The sequence below is a fragment of the Nanorana parkeri genome, unplaced genomic scaffold (genome assembly GCF_000935625.1).
Source record: "Nanorana parkeri isolate BGI_ZX_2015 unplaced genomic scaffold, ASM93562v1 scaffold509, whole genome shotgun sequence".
Lineage (NCBI taxonomy): Eukaryota > Metazoa > Chordata > Amphibia > Anura > Dicroglossidae > Nanorana > Nanorana parkeri.
The window spans coordinates 711,360-729,412 of record NW_017306777.1 but is presented as its reverse complement, the minus strand read 5'-3'; the positions used below and the strand labels follow the sequence as shown (position 1 = coordinate 729,412).

The 18,053-nt window shown below is 38.7% G+C and overlaps 1 protein-coding gene across 1 annotated transcript in view; it reads right to left on the bottom strand.

Annotated features, from left to right (window-relative positions):
- The window catches only part of ELN (elastin), an 82,721-nt gene that overhangs the window by 52,860 nt on the left and 11,808 nt on the right, over positions 1–18,053 (bottom strand). The window contains exons 2-6 of the mRNA XM_018561242.1: positions 3,026–3,097; positions 2,643–2,717; positions 2,163–2,195; positions 1,415–1,621; positions 535–576 (exon numbers count right to left, since the gene is read on the bottom strand). Of these exons, the coding sequence (XP_018416744.1) occupies positions 535–576; positions 1,415–1,621; positions 2,163–2,195; positions 2,643–2,717; positions 3,026–3,097 (429 nt within the window). The remainder of the gene's footprint in view (positions 1–534; positions 577–1,414; positions 1,622–2,162; positions 2,196–2,642; positions 2,718–3,025; positions 3,098–18,053) is intronic.

Sequence of the window (18,053 nt, the reverse complement as noted above, 5' to 3'; positions counted from 1 at the left end):
TAGTAGAAAAATGCAAGCATGTATTTTTAGCTGACCAGACAAAAATCTAAATTCACAAATTAATTTTGTATATGAGAGCTGTTGTACCTGCCAAAAGATTTACATTCATGGCAGACTGCATAGGCAATATCTCATTGTATTTAAGGAACACACTGTACCCATTGGACAATGAAGGAGCAGTAGCAGACGGATGAGGGCATCTCTCTGTTTACTCTGACCTCTTCATCATTCAGTGTGTTCCTTGTCAGCACATTTGCTTGCAGCACAGCTGATCCTCCCTCTCTCAGTCTAAATGCTGCTGTACAGGGGATTGCAAGCGACTAATTTTAAGTTAAGTTCAGGCACTTAAATTAATTGCATAATAAAATTAATAAACAAGTACAATGATTTATTATTCGTTACAGAGCTGTCTTTATGTGTTTTTTTTATATCAGACTGAGGTTTAGCTTTAATGTAGTAACTGATGTAATACTGAAACCTTGAAAAACCCAGAACAGCCTGAAATGAGCCTGTCAACAAGCAAGGTCAACTCACCAAACCCACCTGCACCAGTTCCAAGGCCTCCTGGTCCATAACCTGTTGAGAGAAAAAGGCAAAGGTGTGATGGCTTTATTATTATTATTTTAAAGCATTATTAAATCCACGAACTGTTTAACTGCAGTTTTATGATGTGCTTTATTTATATGGCATATAAAAAGGCTGCAACAGATTTCATTGCATATTTCTACACTTACAAGAATGTTTAAAATCCTCTTATATGTAACTTAAAAGCAACCCACTGTCAATTCTTTGAGGATTTCCAAACTAATGTAATTTAAATGGGTAGTATCTGTGGTGAAAAGAAAAGCACACACCTAGAATATGAAGTTAGATAATGTAAAGTACAAATATGACAGGCTTATGTTAAAATATTGTTCTGTCACTTATCAGGCATATATAATAAGGTAATTGAAAGGGCAGAGCTGACGTGCAAAGCAAAGTAACACAGTTTAGTCAATCATATCAATAGTAACCAATCAATTAGATTAGGACAGTCCGAAACATAAAATATGGTTGCTATTTTTATACTATATTTTAATGCACCAATAGCAAAATATTAGGTAAAATACCTGTAATATATATTAACATAGCAACTGGTGTTGTCTATTAGGAAATGTATTAAGGCTTTGTGTTGTCAATTTTGTGTTTTGATTCACTCAAATTCACATAAAATAGAAACAAATGCAATTCTACCTTTGTATATTTCACAGATAAAGGTTACGGTTTAATGTAAACATACTATTTTGCCCTTTATACTAATCAGTTTCTGACAATTAATTTATAGAATGTTTCTGCATTTATAATAAATATTGTGATGTGCATCTAAGATCATACTCTGTACTGCAGGTATATGGTAATTCGTTATATAACCAACCTGGTTTTGGTGGCTTGCCACCAGCTCCATAGCCGCCAGCTCCATAGCCGCCAGCTCCATAGCCGCCAGCTCCTAAGCTACCAGCTCCTAGGCCTCCAGTTCCATAGCCACCAGCTCCTAGGCCTCCAGTTCCATAGCCACCAGCTCCTACGCCACCAGCTCCTACGCCACCAGCTCCAAGACCTCCTGCACCAAGAGCTCCAACACCTGTCATAAATGGATGTAAAACATCAGAATAAGTAATATTGCAAAGCTTTCTCTGTACTTCTGGCTATGATCATGTCATAGAAATAATATGAGGTTACAATTAAGCAGGCCAAAAACATCTGCGTTAAAACTCACTTATTAAAAGGAAATAGCCAAATAGCATACATCCTAGGACTTAAAAATGTAAGGTAATTATAGTTCCCTTGTGACATTAATTCATTGACAGTAATGAAAATACTATGATAATTACATATTCATTACTATTTGAAGTCCAAATAACTGTGTTTTGCTTGGCTTTCCACACGGAGCAAAAGTTATTACAGAGCTCTCTAGTTTCTTACATTTGGGAATAAAGCAATGTATCAATATATTATGAGTTAAACATTGGACTTACAATGTTATGAAAACTTTCTTGTACTCTCTGTGAAACATGTTATAGCACAGTTTATCATGCCTTGTTTATTACGTCACCATGGTGAAATCTGCAGTGAAAACTACACACTTACAATGTGCCTAAAACTCACAGTACAGATCTACCCACCTGGTTTGGGTGGTTTTCCTCCGGGATATAACCCTAGGTAAAAACAATGTTTTTGTTAATATTTATTAAATTAAACATGTTAATCATTCCATGTAATATGTAACATGTAATATCCCATTATATGGAGCTTACACTGGAGCTTGTACCCACTGCATGTTTTAATTGTATTGGGGAAACCTTGCCATGCTTTGCATTCACTGCTCAGCTGTGTGTACAGAACTGACAGGGTTCTGAACAATATGGTCTGCATATTCTTGCACCCAAAGGAAGCTATGACAGATGTTGAGGGAAGACAAACAGACCACATCCTATTATCCTACACATACACATTTATGTCAGAGGATTCCATCTTCATATCAGTAATAGACACTTAGTCCATCCCATTAAACCATCCTGGTAGCTGCCTCTATATGGCAATTCCAGTATATCAGCGCTTCACAGATATATTCAGCTATAATTTTTTTGGATAAGCATACTAACCTGCTCCTCCGAGTCCTCCTGCTCCTAGTCCTCCTACTCCTCCCTGTGGTATTCCTCCGGCTCCCACTCCAGCCCCTGATTTTAAGAAAAACACACATAAAAACTTTTTATTTACAGAAAAACTGTCTTTTTTACAGCACTCAGTTAGAAGTAATTATTTGTTCTTCTTAAAACTAATATTAATAGGTTTGTAAAGGAAAGCTTTTCTTTACTAAGGCATGAAAGCTTTCTCCCATAGCACATGGTATAAAACCAGAAAAGGTAAATATATTTTGCTTTTGACTTTTTAGACAGACATACAAACTACTGAATGTCACTTAATGGGTTTTCTATAACATGTGAAAGACCATACAGTGTTGTAGCAGAGGTCAAAATGATCGTACCTGGATATGCCCCAGCGCCTCCTGCTGGATAGTATTGACCACCTACGCCAGCTACTCCTGCACCAGGAACACCTGTGAAAATAATTCATAACTTGAAACTGTGCAGTTATACTAAAATCTCTCCTCAGATCAGGGATCAAGAATGCTTCTTTGCAAGCACTATCTTCCATTCATTATTGGATCATTAATACAAATTAATTACATTATATAAATTAAGAAAACATAGAGAAAACTAATATTATATATGTATCATATTAAATCATATTCTACTCATTACATTTATCTCCAAATCATGAAGTAGGTGGTAGGTAATTCTCACATTTTTAATCTTCTGAGTTAAGGGCACAATCAGGGAAGAAAGATAAGTTCAACTTCTTTGCCATGATTTTTTACAGTCAGTATAGCAGGACTCATCTATTTAAGATTCTCATTCTTTGCAGTAAGCCTTAATGACCAATCAGCAGAATATTAGCGGTGATCCAGAGCACACCTAAACCTAAATGCAAATGAGCTAACAGGACCTTTGTCTTTTGGTCAGTCCCAGTACATTTTCAGTATGCTTTTAAAGCGAACCTTTACCCATATCTTTAAAATAACAACAAACACACCTTTAGAAATGTTTAGTAATGAGAATCTACAAGCACATACTTCTAGATAATTGCTGGCCTTTTATTTTTTGCATACCTTATTTTTCTTTACTTCCCCAGTCTTCTGACAGAGGCCATGTTTACTAAGGGCAAGTGACTAGCTCTCCTATTACTTCCTAGAAATCTGGCACATGTGACTAGACATGTGACCATGCACATCATCTCAGGGGAGGAAAATGCCTTTCACCGAGATGAGATTTCCCAGCGATGCTCTGCTGATGACAAGGCAATCCCAGTGTGCATTGGTTTGGCAAACTGAAGTAATTTGCACTTTCAAACCAGGAAGTGAATGCTCTGCAAGTGTAAGTATTTCACAATTACAGCATTTCACACCTAGCATGTCTATGTTATTATTAATCATCTTACATAGAGGTATGCATTGGTATAATTTGATCTTTGAGTGTAAAGGTCCGCTTTAAAGCTCCAATATTACACATTACATTAGTCTGATGAGTGATCAGTTGTTCTGGTCCTGCTGCCCTATTTTCAAGACCAACTGGCAAGCAACATCTAGGGTTTGCATTCTACAAAAATAAAAGATTGATTCACATGCATAAGTCTGACTTTACCTATAGTGCTGCTTATGCATGTTTAAAGGTCTCATTAGATCACAATCAACAGTCTATCTTGATCATTATATGCACAGTTGATGGTAAAAAATGGCAATTGCCATTCTCTAGTATAAAGGTGTATACATTTTTTAAAGCTAGAGTGGGGAGAATTAAAATTTCAGTTTGACTTTTATCTTTGTCTGTGACCCCATTGATTTTTCCCCAGTTCATTTCCCTGTAACACTAGTGCAAGAAATGGAGGGAGCAGTTATCACAGGGACAGGATGGCATAGACAGCAATATTTACTTTGTCAGATGTTTTAATCCTTCCTCATGCTACTGAAAATGTTTTTTTGTCTGTGTCCTCTTAGGGAAATATCCAATCATGAAAGGAAGTGAGGCAAAATCTCTCCAGTAGGAACACAGATGGCAATAAAAGCTCTAACCTTTATCCACTCAATACAAAAAAATATAAATTTTGCTGAAGTTGGGATTTCAAGTGGACCTGAACTCGAAAAGTGAAATAAACATTTAGAAATTAGTATGTTAGTGTGCCTAAATACTTCTGTGCCTGCAGCACCATAGCTGTATAACTACAGCTTGAGATCTAAGGCACTGTGTCTCTGACTGCTACTCTTAAGAGATGTGTTGTGAGAGTTAGTGATGTCCTTACTGTGTTCATGGGCGTTGCTAGTGCCAGGCACCCAGGACACATGCCCTGCACCTTGTGTGGGGTGCCCTGAGTCCACAGGTTGCAGCCGCCGGCTGTTTTTTTAAAATTGTACCGTTTCCACACTGCATTGCCTTTACCACCCGCACTGTAGTATCAGCTTCTTCTGCTGTCAGACATCAGATACAGCAGCATTCTAGCATACTCCTCCGCTTTGATCACATAACCCGCCGAGTGCAGGCCTTTCTCTCACAATGCACTGCCACTGCATCTGTGGTCTAGTGAGTAGAGGGAGGAACGGAAAACACTGTACTGGGGGAAGGAGGGGGGTAGGGATTGAGCTCCCGCATTCCTGAACCCTGCACCCTGTGCAGTGGGCACTCCTGAGCCCTACGCTCTGTGCTATACACACTCCTGAGGCCTGCACCCTGTGCGGTAAGCACTCCTGAGCCCTGCAACCTGTGATATACGCACTCCTGAGACCTGAACCCTGTGCAATATGTACTCCTCAGCCTGGCGCTCTGTGCCATACACACTCCTGAGACCTAACCCTGTGCAATATGCACTCCTCAGCCCAGCGTCCTGTGCGATACATACTCCGGGGCCCTGTACTATATACATTTGGTTGTACATTCCATACTCCTGACCACTGCACTCTATATGCCTTAGCTATATATAACATACCCCAGACCACTGCACTTTGTATGCTTTTATGCCATATTTTACATTACACTTTTATGATGAGTGTTTATTGCCTTAGCAGCTGCTGGTTGATAAGTAGTCATGACTATTTTATGAAGTTCTCCTTAAAAGTAGGCTAAAAAAACATATGTAATGGAAGAGTTTCATTTTTTTTTTTTAAATGATTGAGTGTTGTATGTGATTGATTACGTTTTAACTTGTGGCACTATAACTAAAGCACATTGTGTGGGTACAAGGACTGTGGCATCTGTCTGCCATGTTTACAGCAAGTAGACACAGGTTTTATTTAAACATGGCCCTTTAAAATCCTCCCACTGTTCACATTCCCATTTGGCCACACCCAGCGTATCATGTGGTGCTCCACTTTATTATTCTTCTCTGGGTGCCCAAGGATGCCCCAGGTCTTTCACAATCCTTTCAATGCCCCTGACTGTGCTGCTCACTGTTCTCCTTCCTGGGGAAAAAAAAATCTGTCTCTACCAAGATGGCCACCTCCAAAAGACAGTGAAGAACAAGGCATGGCAAGCTATTAAGGGGGAAATATCATCTTCAGGGAGATCACAGGCAATACAGGTGACTAATTCTTTGTGATCCTCCTGACTTTTTCCAGAGTTCAAGAGATGAGATATAAATATTTGAGCACTATTTAATGAATGATGTGTGAAGGTACCTTTACCAGTCCAGTCACATGTGTAAAGGTAAGAGTACCAGTCACAAATGCAAAACCACACATTGTAGATTTGAAGAGACATCACATAAACAAACATATGCTATACATGTTTTGCTCTACTTTTACAAATTGATTTAACATGTTAGCAGATAATTAGTATAGTTCAAGCACAGTTGATGCTAGCCAAGCACTGGATGTGGTCAGAGTAATAGCGCACATCCTCTCTAGAGATTATTTTCTTTGTAACTCTGCTCATGCTTTGTGGGCTCTTGGATTAACTTTTGTTTGTTTTTCTTTCACGGATGCTATGAAGTTGCACATGCCTTATCAACTGAGCATAGGCAATCTTTCTGCCAGTTCAGTTTTCATCTATTGTTCATGATGTAATTGCACAGTGATTGTAGAGTGGTGGGAAGTAGTTAGTGGGAGAAGGAAGCCTTTGTGTGAGAAGGTAGGACAATAGGAACCTATGTGTCTATATGAAGACATATTAAACGGTTTGCTATATATCAGTTACTAACGATAAACACATATCACTATACACTACATATCATTATCACAATGGGAACTCAGCACCCTTTCAATTTGGTGTAATAACAAGCACGGCCACCTCCTATACTGGGATACTTTCAGTCAAAATGTCACAGGGCTGCTCGGAAATAATATGGCGCTAAGATTCTGACACCAGAAGATAACGATTTGAAACCTGACACACATTTCTAATAATTCTTTGATTCCCATGTTTCTGTAACACCCTAAGACATTCATATGTGAGTGATGGCAGCATCAGCATTAAACCACCAACCTGTAATTTTTCCATTGCATATTATTCTGGCTCTTTTTACACTAATCGGTTTTGGTTTTTGTGTGCAGGTCATATCACCCTTAATTTAAAATGTCACCAATGACAGAGCTGAGATTTAGATATATGTTTTATTCATTTACTATTTTACCCGTAATATCTACCTACAAGCCTTGTATAGCAGCTGCCTGTTTTCATAACGAATAATCTCATGTATATGGGCAGTAAGTACCCCTGACTAACCAATCTTTTTGTTGGAAATATTCTTTTTTTAATGAGTTGTGCTGTCTCCCTTGTATTGTCGCAAACCTTTCCCTATGCAAATCACAGCCTTCTTCACCTTAATGCTGGAAAAATTACGTTTGCTTCCCCCTGGATATTCTGGTATAAAGAGGCATCTAGCAGCAGCTCCTCTCCTACCACCACAACATAAACAATTGTGTTACAACCTGCCAAAAGATAAGCCAAGAGCACGATCTGGTGTCTATTGCAGGACTTACAGCTATAGAATGTTTCAGGACTCATAAATGAATAATACATAAGCATCAAGATAATTTTTAGCAGCTGACAAATATTTCTTTGCAAGTATTATATAATTTGTTAGCGCTTTAAAATGCTGTCCTTTGTTACCTTTTCACTCACTTTCACTCCTCGTCTAGGTGTGATGTAGTATGACCCCCTATGTAGTGTGGCAGGATAAAATTTCCATCTTAGTGTTTGGTTCTTGGCGTATGGTGAGTAGAAATATATTTGGGCTTCAGTCACTCAGACACTATAGTCTTTTTAAATTTTATCGGTCAACTTGTTTCTAGGAGATAGGGTTTAGGGGTACAGGATACCCATCAATTATACAAAAAATAGGTCAGGTATTATGGTAGTAGGGGACCCTTTCAGAGCAGCCCTTAGGTGTTTTGCTGACCCTATGTGAGCGGCCAGACAGAGCTATGACTCGGTAAGTGCTCCTTAGGTTTTAGTGGATTGCTCTCTAATAAATCTGGCTCTTGATAGCAGTCAAAAATACCTTGATTTCTAGGCAATGAAGCCTTCTTACAATGTCCAGCAGTCCCTTGCAACACTCTTCAGCAGGAAGATTCTTTACAAATACTCCTTCCAGGCAGCCATTTTGTTAGGCCAGCTCCCTCCAGGTATACACTATAGCAGGGCAGTTAAGGTTCTTGGGCCTCCAGCATATGCCCTAGGCTGAGGCAAGGCCAAAGTAAAGATCCTTCTAGGCATATATCCTCCTCAGACAAAAGCCCTAAATATGTATCAACTCCAAAACCATACCCCTAAACAAGAACCTTAGAGGTTGGCTGGTCAGGTATATATTCATAACTCAATGATTGCCCCTTCCCTAATTACTGGAAGCTCGTTCACAGTAACAGGCAAAGACAGCCCAGGCTGCCTAGCAACAAACACACTAAATGTAATTATAGACACAACAGCTTAGGGCAGGGTCCCTACACATGTCTCTCATGAGTGGAACATTTGTGCAAACTGTAATTTGCATCAGATTTCTGTGATTTGCTTAAAAAGAACATGCAAACTATCTTTTCCTGACAAATAAATATATGCCTTTTTTCCAATCTGCCTTGTATGTTCTCCCATTATCCAGGGTAACTGCACACTCTTGCCTATAGAAAACATTTCTTTAGTGCTGCTATATATAATGCAGTAATATATAATACTATCATCACCTGCAGTTGCCGTGTAATAGGGTGGCTGTGTTCTTATTCAGTGCCATAACATCATCATTAGCATTCATCACAGTTTCCTACAAAATGATAAATACTGACTGTGTTGTGTAGTTTTTCAAAGGTTTTAGACTCTTCATGCAAAGTCCTATTGTATTTACAGATATACCTTTCATTTCAAGCTTCATTGACAAAAATTGGGTTTTGCTGCTCATAAATCGATTACTAAATCACCCCCCCTTACGTACACACAAACAATGAAAGAAGTTATTTTACAATGCTCTTCACAATTGTAATCAGAACACGTTTAGATGTATGTTCTAGTTAAATTAGGACAGGTTTTTAAAGTATATGTAAAGCCAATTAGAATAGGCTACAGAAGGGTTAAGCCCATTGTTGGGATTTGCCTTACCTTTCTGCCCCAAACACACCACAGGTAGTGACAGGAAATCTCTCCTTAGTAAGGTGACATCCTATTTTAGAAAGTTGTCTTCTGAACAGGTGTCGCTATCAGAAGACTTCCCCTCACCTACCACTATGGTGACTAAGATTTTGAATTTCTTAACACATTCTGACAAATAGAATGTGAATAAAGCCATCAAGAACACAGACAACTATAAAAAAAACTTGACAGGTGTTCTTTGGCTATACATACACTTTATTAAAGAGCTTCTTTTTCAGAAGAAAAATATTTAACCCTATAAAGGCCCACATTTGGGGATATTTCCAAATTGCAGGTTTTGTACATTCAGGGAACCATATGCCCTAAGCACCTTAGGTTTTATTAGGAGTATGTGCTTCTTGGTGCACAGAGCAGTCTTCATAGAGTTATTTCTCCATACCATTTACAATAATTTATTTTTTGCTCCAGAGTTTTAATCTTGATATTATGAGTATGAATGAACAATCAAATTGCTTCTTTGACATTTCATGGTTTTATGATATTAGAATACATCTCAGAGGCTGAAATTTGCTGCAGGTTATCTAACGTGTAGTAGGATTACTGGTGTAATGTTTGGCCAGTGTAAGGGATTTATATACTGTAGATTTTATCTTTTAATGGACTGTTAATTTTTATCTTGTTATCACAACATAATAGGTTTTGCCGGTTTCCTATCAATGATGTTGAACCACAACGGTCTTCAAAGTAATGTCTATTTTATGCCATATTACCAAATATAAATGAACTAGACATCTGTTATCTGCATCTTTTTGATTTTACTGAGAGAAGCACACAGACAATTTGGAAGTGCGTGATAAGTGACTGTGCAAATCTAGCTTTGTCATGATACTTAAGTATGAATGATTACATATTCACATCATCACTTTCCCAGTCTTTTCTGTTCTCAGGGTTTTGGAAGTCTGTCCAGGCTTTCTCTTGCATAATGGCATGCTAAAGTTGAACAGTAATCTCTGAAAGAACCTTAGTTAAAAGATACCTGGATGGGCCTCTTGGAAGTGAAGTAGTTAATGCAAGAATGCCTGGCAGGTTATTCTGCAGTGACGGGGTTAAAACAAATAACCACAACCCCACATGAGAGGTGTGTGTTTGATTACTAGCGCCCCGAAGGAATTAAGAATTCCAGAATTGTTGATCTCAGCGTGAGAGGAATTTGAAGCACACAGTATCTGATACACTATTGCCAGATCTCAGTGTAAGACTGCCGGCCGTGGGGGAGCACTGCAACAATACTGGCCTAAGGGTAGTTTAGTAAACAGAATGCAGCGGGGATCTTAATAAGTCTAGTCAGGTGGTCCATTGAAATGGCTGGCAAGGATGGCAGCTTTTAGTTGTGCTGGAATGCTTAAAAAAATATCCAAGAAACAGCCTCAAAAGCAGCTGCCACTTAGCAAAGGTGAATAATGATTTGCAAATTATGGAACTGCTTACTTTTCATGACATTACAAGATAGATTACCCCCAGATGAGGGTCCTGATTACTGATGCAAGGATAGTAGATAGAGTAGATATGTGAAATATTCTTAAGGGTTCCATAAAAGGGAGAACTCGTTGATCTTGGGGACTTGACAAAAGTAAGACAATTATACAATCCAGTGGATTGAGATATTTTATGAAAGATGGGTAATAGGGAGGAATTATATTTTAGCTAAGGTTTGTCATAAAAACATAAAAGCGTTGAGGTAGATGTAGGTGGGAAACAAAAGAGATGTATACTGTAGCAGGTGAGCATAAGTATGTTAACCACATAAGTACAAAAACTACACTATCCAAAGCCAAAACTTTTTTTTTCCATTTTCGATAGAGTAGGGCATAGTTAGGATGTTAAGTTTTGATTTTAGAGTTCCATTTGGGAGATTTCCCTCCTCTTTCTGTCCTGTAGACACCAGAACAGATCTCTCAAAAGTGAGGGTAATGCCTCCTTAGATAATTTCCACTTCCCCATTGGAAGATTTTTCCTCTATTGCTCTTCTGGTGACAACTGAAAATTTTCCCTCCCAAATTTTAGCCACGGTGACAGTGCTCACTGTGATAAAAAGACAGAGAGATTAAATCTCCCCAAACAGATAACTCAAACAGCAAGAAATACCTGACCCCTCATCACTCTAAAACTAAAATAAAGTTTTGGTTACAGTTTTAGATACACTTTAAGAATGTGTACAATGAGAGTAAATAATTCTATCAAAAGATCAAGTTGCCATACAATCCTATAATAGTAAGAAACTACAGGGGACAGACACTATATAAAATACACAGCATGCAGAAACACAAGAGCATTGAAAAAATATCAAACACTTATATTTTCAATGCATTCCTGGGGAGCATATTTATACAGAAGACCGATTAGTAAATGTTTTCCCCCTAACATAGGAGTACATTTATTGCACAATATACTATTTCAACAACCAATGTGGTGGAGACTCGTTGCATTGTACAGGCCACAAAAACATTTTTAGTATCTTGTGTATAACACATAATTTAAAACAGAGCAAAACAGCATATTGAACAAGCATGGTTTGGCAAATGTCAGCACTCTCTTTTTTCCTTACTAATATTCTTTATTTTATCTTTGCCAACACTCCAAAAACTGACTTTATTAGGCTTAAGGGAATGGGGATTTACCCAAAAAAATGTAGTACTGAGTGCTTTAAGGATGCCTTTTGCTACCATATAGTTTTGGCCTTTAGCTTCAACTGCATTAGTAAATACAGTAGGTATTGATAGATAGTGATAATGCAACTCTTCTTACTGGACTGATCACCCATTCCAACCTGTCATGGATGAAGCTAAGCAGCTAAGTTAGGTTACACAGCAGCTGGCTTCCTCACTGCTGTGTAGCCTAACATAGTAAGGCAAGAGCTGCAACAGCCTCTACTCTATGTTAGTCTGTCCAATAAAAAAGCTGTCCAATAAAAAAAAAAGAATCTCATCGATCTCCATGCCTCACCAATGACGAGCAAGTGAGGAGCAGGGAGGCTCCTCCCTGTCTCCTCCCTTCCTCCTCCACACATAGCTTGGTGATTTGGTTGGGGGTGGGGCTTCAGTGGACTGGGGGCTTTGGCATGCTGGGGTAGGACGGGGCATGCTGGGGGCGGGGTGGGGCTGGGGGATTGCCTCACCCAGCACGGAAGGTACCACACGCACTGTTGTAAATACTTTATAGAAAGCTAGAAGCTACTTCCATACATTGTTACACAACAAGTCTGTTGCTGGATGTCAAAGATTGAGACAATAGCCCATCTTTCAATAATATGAACTGTTATCTAAATCTTCATGTTACTTGGGAAACAATTACCTCTGATTGCGGTCAAATGGCAAGTACTTGGACACCCTGCTACTTAGTGACAATTAATTCTTACACACCACAACTGATAAAGAATGGCAGAGGTATAAAAATCTATCTGAATGTACAATGCCAGGAAATTTATAGTACTGCAGTCCATTTTCAGCGTAATAGCCAACCCATGCAGAGCTGAAGGTAAGAGTTCTAGTCCTGTGCATTTACTGTCCATTGGACAGCTGTTAAATATTGCATACAGTCCTTAGTTTGGTGACCCTCTTCTTGGAGGACTCTCTAGTACCCTGCCAATGTATTTCCCTCTAGCTTTCTAAATATTTTGTAGCCAGTCAAAAGCAGTAATGTGTCTCAAAGGACAAATCTGTGTCAAGAGATACTGTAACTTAAACACTGAGAGCTTTAAAGAATTACTCCATGTTGCATATTATAAAAGGGCAGTGTTAAGAGATGTGATTAGTTGCCACTCAGCAAAAAGGTTTTAATAGTATTATGACTGCTGTTGTCTGGTGCCACAAGACAGCTCCATCACAAAATGCATAAGAAGATTTACAGGAGACAGCACCAGAAGCCCCCTATGCATAAAGCTAAGCCACGGTCTCCAGGGCAGCTGTCCAGGGTTCTGACACCTTACAGATTTGTCCTGCAGCTGTTCAAATTAGAGCCAGTTCCTTGACTACTAGAACTGCAATGATTTATTGTACCAACCAAGCTCATTTAGATCTCTGTCCCATAACAGCAACAGTTCCATGCCTCTAACCATTACTTGTGCAATAAAGGAAATCTGTCAAACATGTCAATTACATCACTTAAGAGGGCATTGTACATCTGTCTGCTTGAAAAACCATGCTGTGTTTTATCAGCATATCAATTATGTAAGCTTCCTGTGGATGTAATCATTGTGGAATGCTCATTGGACATATTAGCATTACTTACTTTTCTGTATTTATAACAGAAAAAAAAATATTGCCTGAACAAATCCAGGCCTTGTACAAAGCATACTGCTTTTCCATTTGGTATGTATTTCACTTACTATTTATTAGCAATAGTTCCATGGCTATGTGTATTTTAATAAGATTTTCATGCAAGCTGCTAATAAAACCACAAACTTGTTTTGGCACCATCTGAAAAGGGAGACAGTGGGTGCCCATAAGATTACAAGATTAGAAATATTTTCAAATGCGTAAGTTTCAGGTCATGCTTTCTGTCACTTAAGTAAAGGTGCGCTGATGGGACAAGAAGAGATCTGCTAGGTTTAAATAAGGAATGATTGAGAATTTATGCTATTTCCTCTGCCAATATACTGCCTTTTGCTTACAGTGCATGTGCGTAAGCTTAGCGAAAGCTTGGCAAAAGGAAATAGGAAATTTCTCTCTTTGACCAAGCATTTAGAACCTTGTGTTCCAATGTGCAGAAAAACTCTTTGGTTTGCCCATGAAACCAGTAATGTGCTACCTTCAATTCCTGATGGCATGATTGGAGAACTCAATTAGCTGCTGTAGGCAAGCGGTCAATTATTCCAGTTAGTTTCAGTCATGAATTTCTTTATGACACCAGAGATGGTCAGAAATGACCAATGTTTAGCCAGCTTCCTAATGGTATTCAGTGTGAGCGCACACAGATTATCCTGACACTACTATTTAAGGTACAAAGCATGCACTAAAATAGGAACAGAAATTAACATGTATTTGTAAGGTTTTAGATGATCTTTCTGTAACAGAGATATTAAGGATTAAAAGCTGTGCTTATTTTGACCTGCTTTCAGAAATGTAACATGTGCTGAAATTATTTTTCCTATGGTGAGCAAGGGTTTTTATTTTGCAGCAGTTCTCATCTGCAAATAGACATACTCCAGTGTTCATATTAAAATGAATAAATACATAGAGGGCAGAGATTATTCTGTTGCTGTTAAAGATAGGAAATAAAGCAGATCAATGCTGTTCCTTCTCCTAAGAGTCTGACCTTGGCTGGTTTTCCCTATCTGTCATGCATAATACTTGCTGAAACTAAAACCAGGCATTTCTACTTTGGAGGAACAGCAGGCAACAGCATGGGCTGCAGGTGATGCCAATTAACCAATCCCCTGTGAAATAATACAGCATATCATTTTCAAAGGATGCCCTGAGTGTTGCACCAATAACCCATCATCAACATCAAACAAGTGGGAAACATACAAATGGGAGTTACAATGTTTGCCTTTTGTAAAGGATAAATTGGATTTAAACAGTATGTTTCAGCCATCTGAAATAGTTCATATTCCAAAATCTTTATTAGATAGGGATCAGCAAAAGAGCTTTTTATAACCCGCCCAATTGAGTACAGAGAATAGACTGTCTGAATTTGCTAAGACTCTTTTATTAACCAATTCCCACTGGTAATTTAGATTATGTGAGGTCACTACTATTATTATAACTCATTTAGAAAGTCTTCTCAAACTACTGAATCAGATGAGCTTTGGGAGGACTAACATAAGGACGTTAGTACTATCCAAAACTGTTAATTATGTAAGTGTATTCCTTTTAGGTTAGGGTTTCTTAACTGAATTGTGCAAGTACCTGCGACATGGTAAGCTGGATACTATACATATTCTAAAGGTGGTCATTTACACAAAGCGCAAGGGAATTGGATCATGCATCAATAACAGAAAGTAATAGATGAGTTTACCTTAACTGGAATTCACACCAGATGTTGCCAATTCAGAAGGTACAAATGATGGCTGTAAATCAATAGTTCTTCTAGGCAAACCACTCTATTCTTTGGGAACTGGTAAAGGGTTTTTTGGATCCCCTAGAAGGCCACCCGCAGGTTGCTTTTTATAGGCATCTCTAATAGAGATACCACTTTTATTTATACTCATAGGACACAGGAAATTCAGTTGCAGGATTTCACAAACCTTGTAACATCTCTGCCCTGTCAATAAAGTAGCAATAGTAGTGGCTTCCATTAAGCCTTTGCATGTTTAACTTCCACTTTCTAGCTTCCTGTATCACCAGTCACATACAATTTAATACAGGGGGTTGGGAATTTGATCATGGGCTGTGAGGCACATCATTGTACTGATATTCTTTTACATGTTTAAGGCAGCAAGTTGGGTGTCCCAACATCACAAGCAGGGGTATTCCCAGCTCACCAGTTACCACAACTAGTGGGGGATTGTTGCAGTACACCAATGTCCAGATAAGAAACTAAAATGTTGAATAGGTCATGCTCACTGTATGCATCTTAAAGCCTCACGTTTAATTTTGGCTGTAGTTTACCTTTAATATTCTTTGAAAAATATGAATTTGCTCTGCTATGCAATTGTTTGGGGGCTATTTAATTTTATGTGCTTTAGAAAGCCGTGTAGACTATTACTTTTAAATAATAAATTAGGTTTAAACATGGCTCACAATGAGTGTACAAGGAAAATTATTTAATAGAAATGTCTGGCCAGGTTTTCTAAATATAGCGTTATTTAACAAGCCTCTTCAGACTGAAGGATTTGAACAAATACTTTAGACATCTTTCATGCCCTTAATTTACTATGTTCTTTATGCATTGATGGTAATGATAGAACACACTAAAACTGAAAACTTTAACTGAAACAAACAAGTATAGATTTATGTGTAAAAAGTAATCCAAATTTTTATTAAATTGGCTTTTACAGCCAACCCATGAAGCTCAGTATGCATAGTTAGTGATAACATTCACACATATAAAGTATACATATGTACAGTTTTCTGCACAGAGTCTGCTGAACAAATCAATTTTAATTTGTTTGTAAAAGAGCAGCTTGGCTGTTCAAGACAGAGAGATATAGACTATATGGCCAAAGTATATGGGCAACCTCTCCAAATTACTAAGTTCAGGTGTTTCTAATGAAGAGTACCGCTAATACTACAGTATTAGGACAATATAGACAATTGTGAACTTTCAAACTTGTAGCAACAGTTTGAAAAGGCCCTTTCTGTGCCAGAATGACTGTGCTCTGGTGCAGAAAGTCAGGTCCATAAAGACATAGTTTGATGAGTTTGGTTTGGAGGGACTCAGTGGCCTGCTAACAGCCCTAACCTCAATCCTAAAGAAAACCTTTAGGATGAATTTAAACATGGATTGTATACCAGGTCTTCTTGTCTAACATAAGAACCTGACCTCACAAATGCTTTTTTTGAATGGACACAAGTTCCCAAATCAGACTCCAAAAGTTTGTGGAAAGCCTTCCCAGTAGAGTGCCATTATGTAGCATTATGAAGCTATAAACATTAGGGGAGAGATTTGTTAATCACTGAGCAGGCAGTGGTTGCAGTCAGTGTAGTGGATATGAGCAAATCATGATACAAAGGGAGCTAAATGGGTTAACTTAGAAGATGAGTCAGGGAGTAGTGTGTCAGTTAGAAGATGGGGCAGGGGAAAAGAGTGTCAGCTAGGCTATTATTGAGGATGTGCATTCATGTTAAAGTCCTTTTCAGGTGCTTGAGTTTAAAAATATAGTGGGCTATAATGGATCAGGTAGACGAATGTGGTTGGGCTGGGGATGGCTCTGTGGTCATGGCATTCATTGGCAACAGTGTCAAAGGATGTGACCAGGTTACAACAAATGGACTGACAGATGCTGAAGGGTTGCACCAGAAGCCAGGTGCTGATGGCAGGGGTACATTATAGCAAAACAGATCAATAAGGTATGTAAGGAAGCTGACCTATGTAGATGGAAAAGGAGAATAAATAGTGTTAGGGAGGCCAGCCCTAGCTAATATTGTAAACAATTCATGCCAAACAGTAAGTGGTCTTTGCAGGTTTGGAAAATAATGGATTAGACATACAGACTTTGTGGGGCTGGGAATGACCCAGAGGTATATATATATATATATATATTGTGACAGGGTACGCGACTCTGTGTTGAGAGAGAGATGGTTGAAGGATATATTGTACAGGACACCAGGAATGGGTCCTGGGTGGAAGGTATATCCCTCCCTTGTTAGGTGGTGGTCCCATTAAGGTCATCTTGTATTCAGGGTTCTCGCCAAGCAGGGTGAGGGGTTCCGGGTCGGACTTGTAAGGGAAACTGCTAGGCAGTCTTCCCAGAATTGTTAATTATACATGTGCCCTGGAATCCGGAGGCTCAGAGAGATTTTTAGGTGGGACTGAGCCTCCATCCCTGACTTCAGCCAGTTCTGGTAATGAAAGGGTTAACCCACCAGCCAGAGGGTGTGTTAAAAAGGAACAGGAAGCCAGTCATTGGTGTCTGTGAGGAGTGTTTGGAGCAGGACACATGGCTGTGTGTGTGTTAAGCTGTGAAATACCATCTAATGAGACACTGCTGGGGAAGCTCCTGTGCCCATACTGGAATCCTCTGTGAGCAAGTTGGGACTCTAACCCTGAGGTGGGACTTGGTATACAGGTGCTGAGCTGACTCTTGTGTTTGTTGATGATAAGCCCTGTTGATTTTGACATTCTGCTGAATATAAGCCATGTTTATTTGATTGTTTGAAAAAAAAAGAATAAAGTTTTATTTGCTGATACGGCTGACTACGGGTCATATCCGCCCTGAATATTAATATA